The following is a 20,059-nucleotide window of genomic DNA, read 5'->3' as shown; positions in this document are numbered from 1 at the left end:
TGCAGGTGTGGATGACTTTATGGTGGTTTTCTACACTGTTGATCAGAATCATCATACTGACAGTGAGGGACGGTTCCCATTACAGAGTAGGATTCCATAGACTTTGGTCATTGCCATTTAAAACCAACAGAGAAAACCAGAAGTTTGCAAATATTGAGGAAGAACAGCTGTTGGCAACTGGCTCTTTGTTTTCTTTGGGTATTATTATTCAGACAAATAAGACCACAACCTGAGTTTGTCCGACTCACGCTTTTGTCAAACAGAAAACAACTATTAGTATTTTGAGTTGTCCATCCACTTCTCTGGATATTATAAACTTCTATGATCCAAATATAGAGCAGATGATTGTGTTTGAGGTCTATATATATGTGATATATTGAACTCAAGATCATTGGGTGGAAGTCAACCAGGAGAACAAGCATAAATTCACACAATGCGTTTCTACTCAAATCTCCTCTCATTTGATTTTGAAAAGCATTTGGATGGTAGAAATGAGATAAAACATCCCATAACTAATCTTTGATGTTCGCTTAATGCAATTAAAAAGTCGAGTAATTCAAATTTGAATCATTAGAGAAAGGAAGGAAAATTCAACACTTCAGAGGCATTTCAAGGATTGCCTCAGTTTCTATCAGTACAACAGATGAATGACTTTGCACAGCCAGGTCTTTCGTATTGATTTTGTCCTAAGTCTGTTACCTTAACCAGTGAATACTTCGAGGGCCTAGATACTGTCATGGAAACAAGATCGGAAGCCCGGACTTTGGCCGACTATTTTTCTATTCCACCGTCGCAAAAGCTCAGTTTTATTCTGTCAACAACAAAGACACTTGCTTATTTCAAAAGCTCTCCAACTTCGATTTGTACTTTATGACCAGTTTTGCTTTACAGGAAGTTGCAAAGCTTTCAAATTTAGCACATTATATTCACAATCTTGTATTACCTTTGTCTGGCATTCGCTACAACACACTACATGTACAACAATCGTCATGGCTATCTCTAAGCAACAAGAGGCAGTTATTGCTAAGATAGTTGCCTATAATCCAGCTACTTGGTTTCTTGCTTGTGAATCTGAGATTGTCAAGATTGCAGAAGAAGATCGAGCTGAATTTGGGAAAATACTACTCGAAGCAATGGACGTTTACAAGTCCAAAGTTCAAAATGCCATTCCCATATTAAAAAGAGGACCTAACCTTAATCCTGAAGTCAACATGCGAGCTTGGGCTATGATGCATGCTAGATTTCTTGCGCGTTTGTTCATTAAGCATGTAAGTGACGTTGTCTATTTACGATTCAACGAATGCTAATTAAACTTCAACAGCCCACTCTGTGCAAGCGATTATGCGTCAAGCTTTCTAACGAGATATATAATCCAGGATGGAGATTTCATGTCCAGAAATTCAAGGACATAGAAAAACACAAGGGAGAAATAGAGGAGCAGGTTGAGGCGGCGTGTCGAGAAAGTCAGTTGTTTTTCAGCACTCATTCAGGATACAATTTCGTTATCTCAAACCACAGCAATTCTGCCAGTGGCTCTCAATCGAAGCCGCAAATTCTTCCTCGGTTTGAAGGGCAAAGTCGCAAAAGGGCTGCGGAATCTTTGTTAGCTTTATCTCAGAGTGGTTCGTCATCAGCCACGGGATCTATTGATGTTATGAGTGCTAACGTCTACCCTTTAGATGATGCTTATTACAACTATGAGTCTACCTCATCAAGTCATTTACCATCTCCTCAAATTATGCCTCTTCAAGTTCACGGTGGTCATGACCAAACGACGACTTCCAACTCCCAATCTAGCACTCGCGAAAATCAACCCAAGCACGTGAGAATTGCTCTCGCCCTGGAGAAGAGCGCTGCTGCTGAGCTTGAGGCTATCAGTAAGATGAATGGGAACTCCTTCTATCGTACTACTCAAGAAAAATCTCACCAATTGCATCTGGAACGCAATATTCAGTCGCAGATAGCTTTGCAGAATGGTGTTAGCGATGACGAACTTGATCGACTCACGAGCACGAAGAAGCTGAAGAAAAGAAAGAGAACTAGCGACTCTCGCAGAATAAGTGCAGCGGAAGCTGCCATTATTCCTGTTTCTGATATCGGAGACAAACAGTCCACTTCCAGAAATAGTGATGGTGAGATCCGAGTGAGTGATAATCGACAGGAAGTCAGCAGCAGACAAGACCTCTCGTTATCCAGCATGCAAGGAAATGCTTTGAGCGAGGCTGCAACTACCAATCTCAGTCTCGGGATTGAATACAATTTCATAAATAATAACTCCTCTCCCGCAGAATCTGTCGATAGGGATAGTGATGAACGTTTCTCTCTTCGCGAAATGATTGATGCTATGGAGTTTGTTGCAGAGCATCCTTGGGTCTGCGAAAATCTATTAGTGCATCATGTCTGGGATGAATACAAGCTTTTTCATGAATACAATACCGAGGCGTTGAAGGTAGCAGAAGAAGAGATTCAAGAATTGAATAGAGCTGCTGCAAGAAAAGCTACATCCTATAGACACAAGGGAACAGAAGTCGGCTCACCAAATAACTCTGTACATTTTACACGCAGTACGAACCAGACTTCCCATTTGACTAGTTTACCTCCCGCTCGTCTTGTATCTTCGTCTCAATCTACACCCTCTGAGGCAAATCCGACTGATGAGGCTAACGAAAATGACATGACTGCCGCTGAAGGGGAACAGGCGATTGCTGGAGCTGCCCAAGCTGGATTTGGGAACCGTAACTTTCAGCTCCAGGTTGCTACGGTTTATCGTGCATTGGGAGTGGTTCCAACTGCTACAGGCCCTGTTCCTTCTAATCATGCACGTTTCTATCATGATCAATCATCTGAAAGCTTTGCTCCTAATAACAATGCACCACTACGCCGAGCAAGATCATCCGATAGATCTTCTCATGAGAATAATGGGCCTAAACGTCGTCGGCAGTCGTCCAAGATGGCTCACCCCGTTGTTGATGAAGATACCATCGTTGTCGATACATCTTCACTTGTGGCGGCCCATGTTCATTCTGTTCCTGACTATATCGCGCCTTCGCGTCGTGGTCGATCATCTGAAGACTTCATTCCCGCTTATGCGCCACCCAGACGTCGTTCTCAGGCAACTATCGGCCAAGCAAGCGTGGCTCATGGTACTGGCGCAAATCCTGCCACAAACTCTGATAGAGCAAATATTAGTCTCGCTCCTGCTGCAACTCGGGCTCAAATGCGTGAACAGCTGCAGGTTGCGGCTGTCTGCCAATCACTCGGACGTCAAAATGAGATGCTTTCTGAAGACCTTGGAAATGATGGAGCTAGAGTTGAGATGGAAGGAGTAGAAGGAGCTCCCTCCGAAATTCATGCTCTTACATCTGGAATGATACATCGTGGACGGGATGATAGTATGTATAAGATACATCATGATTGTCGCATACCTTCTTTTGGACTTCAAGCCAATGTTTCTGAGACATTTGCTCAAGATCAATTCCTTAACCTGCATGGAGGAGCTGGTGCGCCGAGCGACTTCTGTTTTAACTATATTGCGAATCAGAACATGGATTCTGGAATTGGTCTTGCACCCCATCATCGTGTAGCTACTGCTGCTGGCCAATATCAGGAAGGCTTTTTTGACAATCAAACTCGCCGGGAGCAGGAGATGGGATTTCTAGGAGTTGGCTTCCCTGGTCCTGGAACTCTCAGTTTTAATCACCAAATCCCTGGGATTCATGGACTATCTCAACCTATTGCAGCTCTTGATAACCCACAAGAAAATTTTTGGATGCATCGAAGTAATTTTACTGACTTTGGACCATTTAGCATGGGTCTAGGTATGGAAGACAATATGGATCTAGAACTGAACATGGATCCAAGCGCAAACATTCTTCCAGCTCCCAATCTCAATGATATCCGCGGCCCAGAAAACAACCTTGCTGATTCCAGAGGCAACTTTAATTTTGATTTTGGGACTGACAATATGCCATTCCAAGGTCCAAGACAACCCTCTCATCATCTTGGTGCATTTAACCCTGATGCCGGTTCCGCTGGTTTCAGTGACATGAAGCAATCTTTCGGCAGTATCAACCAAAATCCTGGTGGTATAAACCAAGCTCCTGTTGGCTTTGAAGGCATGAATGATTTCATGTCTCAAAGTACACCCCCCGCGCAATTCAATGGCCAATTTGAATTCGGCAACATGAATCAATCCTTTCATCAACCAGGTAGAATGGATCCAGTCAATGTTCTGGAACCACCACGTCGTGATAGAGCTGGTGCAAGAAGCCAGCCTGGCGAGGCGGTCGCTCCAGAAACACCTCATCGTACTCGTGCTGGCACTAGAAGTCAAAGACATTCTGGTTTGTCTGCTAGGGTTGGCAACCACTTCCGATTTCAGGATACCGAATCGGTTGATGGAGATGGTGACGGTGATTTTGTTGATGGCGAAGATGAAGAACAGGATGAGGAAGACGGCGAGGAGGAGGTTGTAGAAGATGAGGATGATGAAGATGATTTTGAAGAAGAGAGCCCTAGTAAGAGAGCACGTCACCGCAAAGATTCTTCAAGAGGTTCGGTCAGAAATTCAGCTAAAGCTCCTGCCAAAGGCTCCGCAAAGGGTACCCCGAGAAAATCAAGAAAATCTCCCGTCAAGAAGGGTCCCAAGGTTGCATTTAATCCTCGACCAGCCTCAGCACCTTCTACTCTTGATCGTGGTCCAGCTCGGAGGTATCATCAAACCACAATAAACATTTCACCTGGCGCTTTTGGTCACCAGCTTAATCTTGAAATTCCTGAACGCTAGGGAATATTATAATTCGCGGCTTTTGCTCAGGATAGGGCGAAGTTTAAGAAGGAATTTGAGATAGATTCTGAGAATCCCGATTTGTGATGGGTGGCAGATTTGATGATGCATCGGCACCAGTTGATCTGAAAGTTCTTTCCTTGTTGTTTCTCTTGATTAAAATTCAGTTCTCTAGATAGCTTCTTGTTCATTTCTGCTTCGCTTCTCATTCCAGTTATTCGATATTTACAGCAACGACACCAAGACTATTCAGCCATTCACCCATAGTTATACCCCTATCTGGCATGTTTTTCGGCGACCCATTTGTTTATTTCTGGCAACTTTTTCGTTTCACTTCTATTTCTTCGATTGAGACAATAATTCTTATGTCTATTAATTTGGAATCTTACATTTCAATTTGATTTGGTTCGGCTTGGTCCAGGTGTTTTTTTTACATCAGATGATGGTATCTACACCCGTACATACTAGCTAGGTATACATGATCCTTAAGACATGTTTAAAAAGTTTTCTCGACAAGGCGTCACGATGTAATTAATGCAAACTCAACTCAATAGCAATGCTTTATTTAGGAATACTATGATTGTTCCATGTGAATTTTGAAATCGTGATTTGGAATCATCATTTTCGGACTTTTGTGAATCTGTTGCGTGTTTCATTCTTGATCTTGAGTGGTTTTATTCATGGCAATAATGAACTTGACCTCTGAACGAGATGAACTCTCTCTAAAACACTTCCAGGTATTTTGCTGAAACTTCGATATTTCCATGGGTATGCATACCACATTACATGGCATGGTCTCATACAAGGAATCGTTCGATATATCGACAAATAATTGACTTAAACTCCTACACACCTTAAGACAACTTGACCAGGATTTGAACAATTAATAGACGCAAGATCTTCATCTGCGTATACTGATAGATAGTCAAGCTTCCTAGTAGTAAATGATTTGATTTTCGTAAGATACTTTAGGAAAGAGCATGGGTGACCGCAGTCACGACAACATCGGCGTCCATGAAATGCCATTCCGACGAGAGGCAGAGGACAGACCGTAGAACAAACTCGGCGAGAAAAACCTCTTCCTGAGATAGTATCTGGAAATAAATATTATGGCCAGTAAGCTGCCCCAGGTGTTTCTTCTTCCCTCATGATCCTCTTCACATATCCCCTTTCGTGTCAATATGCCCGGAATACTAACTGTTCCTGTGGAGCTCTAGGTACTTGGATCGTAAAATTCTACGACAGCTGCTGCTTTCCAAGATCTATTGTTCGAACAGAGTTACGGAGTTCCTACTGGTTTCTCCTCGTCCTCTTCCAACACCTTGACCGTTTTATTCGCCCATTCTCGTCTCCCTCCTCATTACCCTTCTCGTGCCCCTCGTCGTCCCCGTTCTCGTCTCCCTTCCAACTATCCTGCCGCCCTACGTTTACCCGCTTTGGGATAGCACTCCAGCGGTAGTGGTCGTATATCAACAGAAGATGGGAACACATTGTGGTATCTGATTGAAGTATACATCATCCAGAATGAACGACTAACTGGCAAACTTTTCGGCGGAGCTTTACGTTTATTGATCACGGTTACGGAAGCAAGGAAGTTGTGGTGAAGTGGGGGAATCATGGAAATGAAGTATACTTGAACAAGGAGAGGAGTAGCTTGGGGACTTTCACAATTACAGGATATTGGGCTTTCAAGTAAGATTTCTATGGAACTTGGTGGTCACTGGAAGGGGGATAAAAGGTTATATTCCAAGAGAGAACATAGGATTGTCATTATGAGAAGGAAAGAGGAGGACAAGCTGACCGCAAGAAGAGACATTGAAAACCATTATCACAGATGAAGACTCTTTGAGGGATGGTTAGAACTGAGTATATGTGGCTATGCAAGAAGAGGATGGAGAAAAGAATCTGAGGGTCATAGAAATGTGTATGTAACATTTGCACTGGGCAGTAATACACTTAGTATTGATGGTTCTATTTATTACTCAGGTAGGAACTTGGAAGATACAGAGATCTAGATAATGGTAAAAGATCTTGAATTGCATAGGAAAAGCTTTACTGGTGACGTACTGAGAGTAAATACACGTGATGAAGCTACATCTACGACGAACTTAGTTCATTGATCAGCGTCTTTTATCGATCGGCCTAGACACTCTGATAAATCACGAGTTAAGGGTTGAGAATTCGAATATTAACACTTGGTATCTTCTGTCTATCAATCTCCAGAATAGTAGATGGCAGGGCAGTCCATGATGGAGCTCCTCCATGAAAAAGTTGAAAGTAACTTAGGAGTTGGTATCTTGTCCAATTTCTAAATGGGCTGGCTAAGCGAGACTTATGAAAACGGCATAATTGAGAATGCTAAGAGAACTGGCGTTGAACATCATCTAATGAATTTTTTTTTCTGCCTTGGATATACCACAAGCGCATCTCTAGTCACTAACTTTGATATCGTGATATTCATCGACTCTTTTAAAATCCAATTATTCTTTTGATCTCAAGCCAAATTTTGAGCCCCTTGTTTTAGCGGTATCTAGCGCAGAACTAAGAAAGTGCTAAAAAGGGGGGTATTCTACGATTCTCAAAGCACTATACCCCATCAAGTTATATATAAATTCCATCTCTTGTCTTTCTCGACCATCAAAAAACCAACAGCCTCGAGAGTCCACATTTGTTAAAACTCCTCATTGACTGTTCAAATCTCCATTTACAAGTAAGCAGCCATTCTCATAACTACATTTACATCATTGATAACAATTCTTGTGTTCAGACTCTCACTTCGATTGATGACTCAGTGATATCGATTGAAGTAGCAACCATGTCTACAAACGACACACCAGCCGTCTCTTATGACGGTAAAGAACTCTCATCCGAAACAGATATCTCGGTCGGATTGAATGGTGCACGACATGATTCATTAATCTCCAACGAATTATCTGTTGATGCACCCATTCTTGATCCAGCCCCGCATCAAAAAAGCACGCCTGATATGTCTGAGAGTGTCTCTTCAGGTATTGAAAATATTGATAAAGCTGACAACTCATCTGAAGATGAACACGATACAACCGAAGCGCAAAACGAGTAAGTTCATTTCTTATGTGTCAAACCCATTTTCCCAATAAATTTGTCCAATAGCTCGGGGTATAGGGTGTGATCGCTGTTCGGGTCACAAAGTTCACATGATGATCTTATACCACCTACTATGAAGGTCTACCAGCTAACTTTTTTTCAGGAAATGGGGCAGCATTAAAACTTACATCGAAGTTGGCACCGACGGCAAGGGTGTCTACTTCCATCTCCTACCATTGAAAGAGAAGATTCCCCATTTTAAGCGGGTCTTTGATCATCGTCGATTGAACAACCACATGAAATATCCTGATCTTAATCCAGCTGGACTCAAGTCTCTACAGAAATGGGTATACGGAGTTTCAATTGCAGAGCAAAAAACGGATGCACCCCGTACCTTAAAGCTCTTCTCCCTATATAGTCTCGCATGCCGCTTCGAACAACCAAGCTTACAAGATGAAACAATGGAGTGCATCGTCAAGGAGATTCGTGAAAGTACTGATGAGTCAGAATTCACGGTAGACCACGTCAGATTTGCGTTCCAAACGACCCCCGTGGTATCAAAACTCCAACTCTTCTGTGCCGGATGGGTAGCCGATACCATGGAGGGAGAAAACCGATTTAAGTGGGACCACACTCAAGTATCAATCCTTCTTGCCGAGCTTCCAGAACTTCGTAATGACATCAATCCTCCCACACTCCGTCGATTCGAGGATGCATTAGCTGCCACAAACAACACTAGATATGGCAATCACCAGCCTACCGAAGCTGATAATAACACTGAGTCTCTTCAAAATGAGTTTGGAAGTGATAGGTCTTTTGGCAGTCGCTATGCCGATCGTGGTGATGAGAGTGACGAAAATGAAAGGTATAAGCATGGCAGAATGGAGCTTGATAGCCCTGTGTACTATGGCGATGACGAACATGAAAGTGATGAGCACTACAGAATGGACCTTGGTCACTCTGCATACCTTGGCAGTGACGAAAATGAAAGTGATAAGCATGGCGGAATGGAGCTTGATAGCTCTGTCGACTCTGGCAGTGATTTGGTTGTCGAAACGCCTGACAGTCCCGACCGTCAATTACCCTCACCCATTTCCCAGGAGACTGGGGAAAGCGACAACAACAAGAAGCGTAAACTTTCCCCCGAGGAAAATGAAAAGGAGGCTGAAATCAAAAGACGTCGTCATTGGGAAATAATTCTTTCACAATCATTTGATGATTCCGAGAGACCACATCCAGGATAGATCTAAACGATTCCAAAAGGTATCTATTCAGATTCATCAAATTGAATGATCAGTTCTAATGGAATATAGATTTTCAACCCGCACGCCTTGTAGTAATGTTTAATATAATGTGGTGGTGGTGTTGAGGAATTGAAACTCGTTTGGATACCGTAACAACGAGGGGTAGAGTTCACCCTGATGTACATTCAAAAGGAACACTAGAAGCGATAGCTCAATATATGTAGTCAAGATATTAATAAGAATGAAAATAATTAATGAGATTGTATTACATTCCCAACAATTGAATTGAACAAGTGAAAATTAACGTTCAACCAACTGGCAGTCATACCCATTCAAAGCTCAAGGAAGAAGAGTCTAAACCCAGTCGATTTGATAATATAGTTGCAAAATTGGATACCTTAGAGAACTCTCCCTAGTTTTTGAGATTTAAAATCGAAACATTTTATTATGTGTGAAAAGGTGAGTGTCTTGGTGTATGATCTCTGCGTGGAAATGAAAATTTCAGTATTTGGCATCATGTCAAAAGGTACGAGCAATTTGAAATTTTGTATATAATTGAAATAGTCATCCCAATTCCATAAGCTTTTCGCATTGGATATAGAAAATAGACCTGATATGATTTCCTGATAAACTAGCAGTAACAGCCTCAACGAGTCAAACTCGTTCCTGAAAGCAAAGTCTCCTATGGCTAAAGCGTGCATCCATCCTTCGAGCTTCAACGCCGCGCAACTGAATGTGTAAATAAGATCATTTGCTATTCAACTTAATCGCTATAGTAATCACAAGCTGGTGCCAACAACGGATCAGCCCGACTACCTCCCATGTTATCCTCCGTAAGTGTTGATATGTCAAAACGTAATTCTTCACTGCGAGAGAAGATCGACTCCAGGTTCTCATCACTAATTCCGTCCAATCCACCCTCTTGTGACATTTGCCATACTGCAATTCGGGATATTAAAAGTCTCAACTTTGATTTAGGGATAGTGTGTTTGTAGACCTCCAACCAACAAGAAGGATTAGCTCTTGCCTTGGTATCGACCATGAACTTGATGAGGAAGTTGATGGATTCATCTTGAAGACCGGAGATGTGATATTTTTCGGCAAGAATTCAGAGTTTTACGAGGATTGGAAGCTTCATAGACATGAAAAGTCCTTTGAAGGAACCCTTGGAGGGTGTGGTTGTGTCCTCGATACTTGCAATCTTACTAAGACCGCCATCAATCTTATCAGTGTATACCCAGTCGACAAGCAGCTTGAAGGCCTTTGGATCATCATGTGCGAGGATAGCATCTGGAACTTCCTTGACTGGGTCTAAGAATTCTTCAGAAGTATTGGCGACCATATATTCGAGGACTGGGATCTTGGTGTAGAGAAGCTTGGCATGGACTTTGAAGGTAACGGTGCCTCCAGGCTCTCTACCACTACCGACTTCGATTCGCAAGATGATGGGACCTAAATCTCTGTTGTGAACTATGTTAGCGAAAACATCCGATAGGTTTCTGGGATGAATGAACAAACTTGAAAGATAGATGCGATCCAACATCTGGCATGTAAGTGCTGTTTGAACTATGGCGAGCATGTGCATTGCCTTTGTTGGAAGTATTGAAATTGCTTGCTGGTGAAGTTTCGGTACACCACTCAAAGATGGCAGAATCTGACCACATATCGGTGGAAGTCATGATTGCGTTGAGTGTGTAGATGGAGATAGCTTGAGAGTGGGAATATGGCTCTTTGTTGAGGCGAAAGTCAGAGATTAGAATTTGCTTGTGTGTTGGAGGAAGTCTAAGATCGAGAAATCAGTTTAACTTACAAATACTTTTCTTTGACGTAGTATGTGGAGTTAGATAGGTAGTTTGATACAAAATGCCGTTGCAACTTGAAGGTGACTTGATTGTAAGAAATCGGATACTTTTTTGGAAGGCGCAGCACGTTCTTATATGAGTACAGCGAAGCTCATCATTCACAGTATTTACGGTTTCTATTGGAAATCAAAAGTCAAGTCTATATTTTATGCACTGCCCTTTGACTTAAAGCCTCGCAGGAAGAAAATAGGCCCGAGAAGGCTGTTAACGAATTCTGATAGTGTGGAATTCTCATATTCACTTCAATGGCACATCATTAGCATGTTAAATCTTGAGTATCTAAAAATCTCGGGTAAAGATCATTCATCAAATTCGTGGCTGGAGCTAAGCTCTTCGTTCACTTTGTATCTTGTTCCAAGCATATCTCACTTTGAAGTTCAATGGTCAATTACAAGTGTTTGATTTTTGTCTAACTCATACTATAATTCAAACTGCTGCGAGAGCTCTGGGTGAATGACATCTTAGACATCACGTGTTTCCAGGTCTGTATCGATGAAACGAGAAACTAACGTCAACAGAAGTATAGCCATTGATCATGATATTATTTTATTCATTTAAATAATTCTCTAGCCAATGTTTTCTATCGGAACTCCTCGCAGACATCCAACTACATAACCCAAATTTTTCCAGGATGGTTGAGGCGATCTAACTCACACTCATCGCCTTGCAATCTCAAATTGCTTGGAGTACAGTATATGTATGTACCTGGATTCAAATGCGTATCATCAGCCATCCATATCGCTTGGCTTCGTCCAATCTTCAGTTGTATTGTTGGTAGCCGGCTCTGGCTCGTACGGGCATTTCTCGTCCGCTCCGTGTCGATGGTAATCACACGGTGGTACTAGTAGTGGATTCTGTTGTAGCTTGACCCCTTGGGTTAAAGTCAGATAATCCATGAGGATCTCTGAATTCTTTGACAGAATGGAGTGTATCTCCGTTACCGTCCAGAATTTAGGATCGCCCGCAAATTCTCCATCCTTGAAGCGCATCGCGTAGATGGCTATTCTTGTGAAGAATAATCGAAGCTTCGACGTTTGGCGTGTGTTCTCATATACGTACACCCACAGGGACTGGCCAACAACCATTCTCTTCTCTCGGAGGACATTGATCAGGTAGTCCATCGTGGCATCAACAAGTGGGGTGATGTCATACTTCTCTGCGAGTATGAGCAGCTCCAAGAGTGGTGTCTTGGTGGTTTTATCGTCGTCAAAGGTAAGATTAACTCCTGGCTCAATGACTCCACGATATACCCAGCCAAGCATAAGCTTGAAGGCTTCGATATTATCCTCTGGCATCTTTGCACTGTGAGTTATGCTCTCCAAAAAGTTGCCGTTGAACAATTTATCGAAGAATGCGATTTTCTCGCAAAGAATAGTCTTGTGGATATTGAAGACTGCTCTATCGAAGCCTGTGCCGACTTCAAGGCGCACAACTCTGGTACCAATTTTGCTATGATATGTTAGCAATCTTTCTTATTGATTTGTATATTAAATCCTTACTCTATCCAGTACCCATTACTCATGACTTTCTTGGTTGCCGGTTCCGTCTCCTCTTGTTTCACCTCCTCTGGCTCCAACTTAATTGGGTTGGGTGAGTCCATTATGATTCTTGAAGGAAAACTTTAAGTAGAAGGTGAGTCGAAGTGAAGATGATACTTTAAAAGTATATGAAGGCCTGGTAAAGTATGAAGTTGTTGTATCGAACAAGATGAGGTGGAGGTTTCAATTATTGTTCTGCTTCTTGTAAGTCAAGATTGTTAGATGTTCAAGAAGATGGGTGCCGAGATGATCACAAAAGATACTTATATACTATTTTAGAAGAAACAGTGCGGACCCGTTCAAGTCGTACGGCCTGGCATGGCTGTAGGTTATTTCAGCGACGGTATCTATAGACTCGCTAGAGTCAGTACTTCAAATTTGACAGTCTCACAAATAGGGGCTACGGCTTACTATTATCTCTGACATGTTTGCTCAACGCACACAGTACAATTTCTAATACACATAGTGTCAGAAAATGCTACTATTTACCCTCACAACCACTACAGACTTGTCAGATGACTACCACTTCCATCAAAAAGTACTTCACTCCAGGTGACCATAATTTTGCTTGCTGGATAACATTGACACGTGATAGTTTAGTACTGCTGTATCTTCTTCTCGCTCAAAGCTTCATTCTGAATGACCAAACGCAAGCAAATATATATACACATACCTGTATAGAGCTTCCTATACTGCCTTTAATTCGCCTAGAATGAAGGCAGGTACATTTCGTGATCTATAGCTCTTATGAGTAACTACACCGCGTATGACGTCTGAAGGTACTCTTGCTTATTTGGTACGATGTATATCATGACATGTGAATCCCCTATCTTTGTATTTTGTGGCGTAAAAGTCTAGAAGATATTACGAAATGAAAGTTGTCAACGCACTCTGAATGACAGCAGATATCTCTCATCTTTCTTACGACAAATTTTGATTTTATCCAAGATTACCTTGCCAAAATACATGTATAATGAGATCAAGTTCCATAACATGTTTCTAATCGTACGTCACTGCCACATATTGCACCAGGTCAAGCTGCAGACACCTATCCTTCAGTTAATCTTTCGTATTGTATTTATCGATTCCGTGGCCAACAGCATGTTGAATTTATAGAGAGGCTACAAGAAACTCTCTTCTCTATGAATCGAATCAGGGTAGAAGAAGTACCATCATAGCCGTAAAGTGACTCAACACAGCTCAGGTAATGTTCAAATCCAGCCCTTTCACCTCCGGACAGACCCGCTCAATTATATAAATACCATCCCGCCTTCCTACTAGATAGCAAATAAAAACCACTTCATCTTCAATAAAGTCAAACAGGGTGGATTGCATCTGTACCCAGGACATATGATTATTGATCTATGTATAATGGTTGAACGACATAGTATACATGCCTCAATTTGACTTGAAGCTTTCATACTCTAGATTTATTTTTTGCTATCATAATTTGCAATTATTGTTGTAGCAAAAAGTAATGTAGTCAACTCAGCATGACAGCAAAACTAAATCGTCGTCATCTAGTGTCTCATTGCAAAAACTTCACGTAGTTCCCATATCTCTAAGTAACCTTATTTATTGTGGTTAACACAGGCATTCACGTCCGTAAGATATTAGCGGCATAGTATTGTAATGTCCCACTCCTCATTGTGCTGCAGTCGGAATTGCTATCAACTAGAAGATCGTCTTCTCTACAAACAGCTGATCTTATAAAAAAAGCCGGTAACATTGCCGCCTAGCGGTATACAGTGACTAGATCAAGATATATAATCTCCATATAACGTCTTGGTTAGAGACAAGCGAACCATTTTTCACTAAATGAAAGGGACTCGAATTCCGTATAACCACCTCTCTTTCCTTTAGTAAATAAAAAAACACATAAAATCTTGCAATGCAGCACAATGCAGAGACCCATGAGTGAGAAAGTAAATGAAAGCTGGGGATCCAAGGGCCGTGTATTGAGGTTTAGAAGCTGGCTGTCTAATTCAGAGAATTAGCGGGAAGATAGCGTGGATGCATTTTTTGCCAACGAAAAATGTTTTCGCTGTCATAACCGAGCCTTTACTCCGTTTTAGTAATCAAGATCTCGGATATGATAGCGAGAAACTCCATTTCAACCTGTCATCAAAGACACATCTCAGTATCCCATTCCAAACACCACTCAAAGGCAGTCAAATCTGTAGACCAGAATCTTTACTCGAGAAGACTGCTCGTGGAGTCCTAATGAATCATGAATGCTGTAACATCGAAAGCTTACGAATCTCTGAGTTTGATTCAAGACTTGTTTTTTATAGGAAGCAATGCTTTCTGGTTCTGATCCTCTGAAAGTAACAATGATTGAGCATTCGCACTGCACATAACACTTATCAAGGGTTGTAAGATCTGTCAGATAAAATTATTCCGATAGCAACGACTATATTTTCGCAGTCAAATTCTATTTCTGTTATTTATCCAGATACACACTCTATCAACATAGATATCCTACCCTCATCAAGAATCCCATCTTACTTCGTCCTTGATACCCAGATAAATCTGTCTATGGCTAAGCAGTGAGTCTTCACATTTTTATCAGTCAAAAAACTCATCCAAGATCCTGGACAATCGCTAGCTGGAAGTTTGTTCAAATCACGGTTTCTAGTTTTCCTTAGAAGTCGAGTTTATATAGCTTTTAAACATGTCTCGATTTATGATCATACATTCTCCACTTAACTTGGAGATAAATAAAGACATATATCAACATCTCAAGTATTACGACACAGTTTTGGTATCAAGAATAAAGAATCGAGTATATCAACCTCCTCAATCAAAATGTAAAATAATAAGACACAGATTTAGTGTAGAACAGCTTCAAAGAGCTTCCCAGAGCCGGTCGAGCCGGTCGATTGCACGGCAGAACAGGATAATGATCCTATATCTTGATATCGAGACGTGATTAGGTCCACTTGTATAAAATTACTTTAAAAGCTTGCTGAATTACGATGAAAATTCATGTATGTTGCCAAATAAACATGTCTTCACTGTCATTAAAATTAGAAATTTAATTTAAACAAAATAACAGCGAAAACACCCACTTGTGCCATAATTTCTCAATTCATATTCCACTATTGTTATCAAATCTATACACTTTAATCCATCAGACTCTAATAAAATCATTGAGACCATACATTCCATACTATGTAATTACACCTTGAATCTCCTCATCGTTGTCATTAATAACCACTTTGCTCAAATTTACCGATCCCTCAAACTGGGAATAGGCGAGGTTTATATAGATCCAAAAAAGAAAATCTGAAGTTCAAAATATAAAGCTACTTGAGATGAAACCTAAAGGTTAGATTATCCCCCTTCAATCCATGATTACCTCGACTTTCAAAACGATAAATTCCGCTCGAACAATTAACGATTAAATTTCAGGGTTCAAAGAACGAGATTTATGATCTCATGTACAGTGCTCACATTATAGCTAAGTACCCAGAAAGGTAGATAGCTATATCTAGCATCGACGCCAAAATAAGACGAGAGATTTTTGAATATGATTTTGTTACTAGTGGTAGCTTAGTTATTGCTGCTGTTGTTATCTTTCTGGCTCTATATAGTCTCACTTACATAGTAATCACCTACTCATCTCAAGCACCATCATTCTCACCACTTCACTTCGCATTGCCATTCCCCTATCGTTCCTCATCACTCTCATTATTTTCATCCATCTCAGACCTTCATCTTCCTATATCCACCATCAAGATACATACCAAAACCCAAAACTCATATCACTCTCAGTCTATCTCCAAACCCCTCTTGCGAACAATCCAGCAGTCTCCAGGTTGCAAACCTCGACCTGTTGTCTTTTCGTCTGTCTTAGTTATCTTTTACCCTCTCCAAGTTTGAGTGAGAGGCGTTTATATATACTCCGATTTTTCTTGAATATGTGAACAGATCCTACGAAAATAAAATAGATGTGTATTTTCCAGCGGGAAATTTCAGGATAATTTAAAAACTGTATTCCATATTCAATCCCAAGGATACATACTATGAACAGATCATAATCTTCAACTACCTATTTATACACCTTCTCCCCCTCCCTCCTTCTCTTCTTCATTCTCCACCAATAAAATGACAACATCGATGGCAACTAGGGAGCGACTTCATATCCCAAGATAATAGAACTAGAAATATCTACATATCTATCAATACTGACTCCGATAAATATTTATATCCCACTTTTTTTTTCTTTCATCAACGAAGAAGCTGAATGGCTTGTCATTGCCATTGTTGTTGGGCTAAACTAAACTAAACTACTTACACTCGGTTGATTGATATAAGGAAAAACCATGAATATGTATAAAATGAAAAGAACAAAAACAACAACAACAACATAAACTCACCACTCAGTAGTCCCCATCATGACCCCACCACCATCATCCTCACCACCGCCTCTCTTTCCCTTCCCACTCCCCCAAGAAATCAACACAACTAATCCTACTCCCACTCCCAACCTAAGACATCTTTCTTGGGATACCACTTTCCATACCCTCTCCCACATAAACCCATCTCGTTTACATTTATATATATACCCCCTCTCTGCCCCAAAACTCTCAACCCCACTCCACCATCCACACATTTTCCCTCTCCAACTTCCCACCCTCAAATTCCCCCTTCTCTTTTCAAGCCATCCCCCAGAACAAACCCAATCAGTGCCCCCTTCAGTCAATACACCCCCCTCCCCAGAGTTTCTAGTATACCCAAAGTCACTAGAGTCCCCCTCCCTTCTAAGATTTCATCCTCATCCTCGCATATCACTCCCTAAATATCCACACCCCTACCCATTCGAATTCGAATTCACACTTCTAAAGATTTCAATCAACTAATACTTATTAACTGATTCATTTATTTCATTCTACTTCACTGTGCTTTAAGCTCAACTCAACTCAGCTCAATATACTCCAGCCCAACTTCAAAGTATCAAGTATCAATAACCATTATGATATACTCACAATACCCATTATATTTCATCCTCATCTCTATCCCCATCTCCCATCCATCCCCCCCATCCATCCTACCCATCACACTCAAGAATCAACATCAATATCAACATCCACATATATATCCAATCCATCACGATTCAGCTCTACTTTTTCAGCCCAGCCCAGAAACCATCCATCAAAAACGCAGCTGAAGAAACACTCGAAAAGAATGAGAAAGAAAAGAAAGTATACATTAAGGAAAACATGAAATATTTATCTAGTCTTGGAGAGGGAAAGGGGAAGGGGAGAAAACTGGGATTTGTTGAGGCGATAGATTGAGATGAAGGGGTAAGTATAAAATCAGATTAGACGGGAATGAATAAACAGCAATACGAGGAGATGTATTATTCATATGACATTTGGATAATATACAATTATACTCAAGATACTCATCTGATCTCATCTCCCTTCAAAACGAAGCTACTTCCTCCCTTCTATCCCACCACAATCTTCTCGCCTCTCGCTTCCTCAACCTCCCTCTCGCCCCGCAAATATTCCCCTTCTCTCCTTCCCCTCCTACCCCCACTCCCCTTCGGCCAATACAAATCCGTCCAAACCTTCAGCCTCGTATACTCATTAACCATACCCCTCACCCTCATATCCTCCATCAACTGCCAAGCCCTCTCGTCCCCACTCTCCACACATCTCTTCACCAACGCCACTACCGTGCCTGGTCTCATCCACCAACCTCTCCTCCCCGCCGCATCAACCTTATCTTTCCCTACCATCATCATCTCCTCCAAATACCGAAAACAATCATCATAATCCGCGTTTTCGGTGTGCAGACAAATTAAAATGAGACGATCATAAGTGAGCTCATCGGGTTTGAGGTTTAAGGCTTGGATTTCCGACGCAAGGAACATAGCTTTAGATTTCGATCCTCTACCATGAGCACCTAGGCCTCGGAGAAGCGTATTGAAGGTTTCGATATTGGGACCCGCGGCGCATATTCGGTGGAGTTCTTTGTAATAATCGATTGCTAAGTCATGACTGTGACTTAGATTATTGGTGAAGATGACACCTTCTAGAACGACGTTTACAGCGGCAATGGGAATAGTGTATCCATCCGCTTTTAACGATTTGAGAATTTTCCATCCTTCAAGAGCATGGAATGATGATTTTGTTAGCCAAAGATATATTGATCGTGTGGAACTTGCGTCTGGTGTGAGACCTGCGTTGGTCATGATATTTAAAATTCGGAAAGAAGTTTTGATATCTTCAATTCCGACGTACGCTTCGAGAAGAGCTTCATAATGATGTACCCCTAAAACAGTACTACGTTTGGAAAGAAGTCCAATAGCCGATGTAGCTAAATTGGGGTCTGCATGACGAGCAGCACAATTTAATACTGCTGTACAAGTTCCATCTGCAGGATTCATCTCCGAAGTTTCAACCAGAAGTCTCCAGATATAACTGGTACCTTCATACTACAACAAAAGTCAATAGATGAAAATAAGGTTATTGTATAAAACTTGCTTACATGAAATGAACTAGCAAATGAATCCAATAAGTGATAATACATATGCATAGCCAGTACTGGTTGGTCATATCGAGACTTCAACAGTCTTAGAGCTTCATCCAACTCATCCAATTCACATAATTTAAAGAAGAAGATATCGTAAAGCCATGGCTTAATTCCGATTTGATCTGCTTGCATTTGTTCAAATTTGTCCATAGCCAATTCATATTGACGATCGCGAAGTAGACCAATGACCAAATTATGCCATCCAGTTGGAGATAAACCATACCAACGTTCCTTCATTTCTTCCAATATCTGAGTTCGCAAAAGATAGTCTGGATGAATCGCAAGTACCTATGAAACATCAACCATTAGCCATCTTACTCCAAAGAGAGATCGTAAAGTATACATACTTGTAGAACAGTATGATAAAGCCCCGAATCAGCACCAATTCCCAACCCCTTCATCTCCTCCAATAAAGTCCTCACAACCTCTACACTGCCATATTCAGGATCCGCATTAGCTGCAATTAATGCATCATAATGTATCAACGCAGGTTTCTCCTCCCTGACCTTCACCAAATATTCCACCACTTCTGCAACTTGGGTATATGCCCCCTCTTCCGTCTTCAATTCCCTCAATCGCTCATGAATCTCATCGTTGCGCAGTTGTTCCAAGTTAATAGATTTCGCTGTATTCAGCTTCCCTCTAACATTTCGTGATCTCGGGGTATATTGTCCATTTAACACAGGCAATGAAGTCGTGGTAGTGGTGTGAAAGGATCGACTCTTTGGACATGTTGGGATCTTTTTATTCTTCACCAAAGGACGGTTCAAGAACTTCCTGGGTAATTGATTAAAGGTATTAGGACGCGCAAGAACAAGTGTGTCTATAGAAGGACAAAGACATCGCCACAGTCCATCAATTGGAATTTTTGTGGTCGTCATTGAGTTGATCTATAAATTTTATTTTCAAGGTTCGCGGAAACATTTCTAGGCGCGGCGGAAATGTTGTAGAATCACGTGGGAACAGAGGGGAAGAAGTGATCCCCGCGATTCGTTGGGCGGGATTCATACGAACGAC

The 20,059-nt window shown here is 41.4% G+C and overlaps 5 protein-coding genes across 6 annotated transcripts; 2 read left to right on the top strand and 3 right to left on the bottom strand.

Moving 5' to 3' along the window:
* Positions 1-549: 549 nt before the first annotated feature.
* On the top strand, positions 550-5,331 carry BCIN_03g08900 (hypothetical protein). 2 transcript variants are annotated; one of them, XM_024692244.1, is made up of 3 exons: positions 550-1,268; positions 1,322-1,463; positions 1,680-5,331. In XM_024692244.1, the coding sequence occupies exons 1-3, from the start codon at positions 990-992 to the stop codon at positions 4,784-4,786; spliced, it is 3,528 nt and encodes a 1,175-aa protein (XP_024548018.1). In that variant the 5' UTR covers positions 550-989; the 3' UTR covers positions 4,787-5,331. The 2 variants fall into 2 exon arrangements, with proteins under 2 accessions (XP_024548018.1, XP_024548019.1); XM_024692243.1 differs by having other exon boundaries at positions 1,322-1,622.
* Positions 5,332-7,442: 2,111 nt separating this feature from the next.
* BCIN_03g08890 (hypothetical protein) lies at positions 7,443-9,268 on the top strand. Its single transcript, XM_024692242.1, has 4 exons — positions 7,443-7,496; positions 7,554-7,864; positions 8,016-9,115; positions 9,166-9,268. The coding sequence occupies exons 2-3, from the start codon at positions 7,602-7,604 to the stop codon at positions 9,094-9,096; spliced, it is 1,344 nt and encodes a 447-aa protein (XP_024548017.1). The 5' UTR covers positions 7,443-7,496; positions 7,554-7,601; the 3' UTR covers positions 9,097-9,115; positions 9,166-9,268.
* A 433-nt stretch (positions 9,269-9,701) lies between these two features.
* On the bottom strand, positions 9,702-11,069 carry BCIN_03g08880 (hypothetical protein). Its single transcript, XM_024692241.1, has 3 exons — positions 10,907-11,069; positions 10,615-10,825; positions 9,702-10,556 (listed from the first exon to the last, which is right to left on the bottom strand). The coding sequence occupies exons 2-3, from the start codon at positions 10,773-10,775 to the stop codon at positions 10,205-10,207; spliced, it is 513 nt and encodes a 170-aa protein (XP_024548016.1). The 5' UTR covers positions 10,776-10,825; positions 10,907-11,069; the 3' UTR covers positions 9,702-10,204.
* Positions 11,070-11,623: 554 nt separating this feature from the next.
* On the bottom strand, positions 11,624-12,980 carry BCIN_03g08870 (hypothetical protein). The gene is made up of 3 exons (XM_024692240.1): positions 12,908-12,980; positions 12,458-12,843; positions 11,624-12,407 (listed from the first exon to the last, which is right to left on the bottom strand). The coding sequence occupies exons 2-3, from the start codon at positions 12,556-12,558 to the stop codon at positions 11,684-11,686; spliced, it is 825 nt and encodes a 274-aa protein (XP_024548015.1). The 5' UTR covers positions 12,559-12,843; positions 12,908-12,980; the 3' UTR covers positions 11,624-11,683.
* A 4,761-nt stretch (positions 12,981-17,741) lies between these two features.
* BCIN_03g08860 (hypothetical protein) lies at positions 17,742-19,979 on the bottom strand. Its single transcript, XM_024692239.1, has 3 exons — positions 19,390-19,979; positions 18,998-19,330; positions 17,742-18,944 (listed from the first exon to the last, which is right to left on the bottom strand). Exons 1-3 carry the CDS (start codon positions 19,921-19,923, stop codon positions 17,952-17,954), a joined length of 1,860 nt encoding a protein of 619 aa, XP_024548014.1. The 5' UTR covers positions 19,924-19,979; the 3' UTR covers positions 17,742-17,951.
* Between the last annotated feature and the right edge of the window lie 80 nt (positions 19,980-20,059).

This window comes from Botrytis cinerea, chromosome 3 (assembly GCF_000143535.2).
Source record: "Botrytis cinerea B05.10 chromosome 3, complete sequence".
NCBI lineage: Eukaryota > Fungi > Ascomycota > Leotiomycetes > Helotiales > Sclerotiniaceae > Botrytis > Botrytis cinerea.
The sequence above is the reverse complement of the archived record's forward strand: the minus strand, read 5'-3'. Positions and strand labels throughout refer to the sequence as shown.

Excerpts from the sequence above, each read along its gene's own strand:
- BCIN_03g08900 (XM_024692243.1), top strand. The coding sequence starts at position 990 with ATGGCTATCTCTAAGCAACAAGAGGCAGTTATTGCTAAGATAGTTGCC. Across the intron at positions 1,269-1,321 it reads CGCGTTTGTTCATTAAGCAT|CCCACTCTGTGCAAGCGATT; the intron begins GTAAGTGACGTT and ends AAACTTCAACAG. Across the intron at positions 1,623-1,679 it reads GTTAGCTTTATCTCAGAGTG|ATGATGCTTATTACAACTAT; the intron begins GTTCGTCATCAG and ends TCTACCCTTTAG.
- BCIN_03g08890 (XM_024692242.1), top strand. The coding sequence starts at position 7,602 with ATGTCTACAAACGACACACCAGCCGTCTCTTATGACGGTAAAGAACTC. Across the intron at positions 7,865-8,015 it reads ACAACCGAAGCGCAAAACGA|GAAATGGGGCAGCATTAAAA; the intron begins GTAAGTTCATTT and ends ACTTTTTTTCAG.
- BCIN_03g08880 (XM_024692241.1), bottom strand. The coding sequence starts at position 10,775 with ATGACTTCCACCGATATGTGGTCAGATTCTGCCATCTTTGAGTGGTGT. Across the intron at positions 10,557-10,614 it reads GGATCGCATCTATCTTTCAA|AGATTTAGGTCCCATCATCT; the intron begins GTTTGTTCATTC and ends AGTTCACAACAG.
- BCIN_03g08870 (XM_024692240.1), bottom strand. The coding sequence starts at position 12,558 with ATGGACTCACCCAACCCAATTAAGTTGGAGCCAGAGGAGGTGAAACAA. Across the intron at positions 12,408-12,457 it reads AGTAATGGGTACTGGATAGA|CAAAATTGGTACCAGAGTTG; the intron begins GTAAGGATTTAA and ends AACATATCATAG.
- BCIN_03g08860 (XM_024692239.1), bottom strand. The coding sequence starts at position 19,923 with ATGACGACCACAAAAATTCCAATTGATGGACTGTGGCGATGTCTTTGT. Across the intron at positions 19,331-19,389 it reads TTTATCATACTGTTCTACAA|GTACTTGCGATTCATCCAGA; the intron begins GTATGTATACTT and ends GATGTTTCATAG. Across the intron at positions 18,945-18,997 it reads CATTTGCTAGTTCATTTCAT|TATGAAGGTACCAGTTATAT; the intron begins GTAAGCAAGTTT and ends CTTTTGTTGTAG.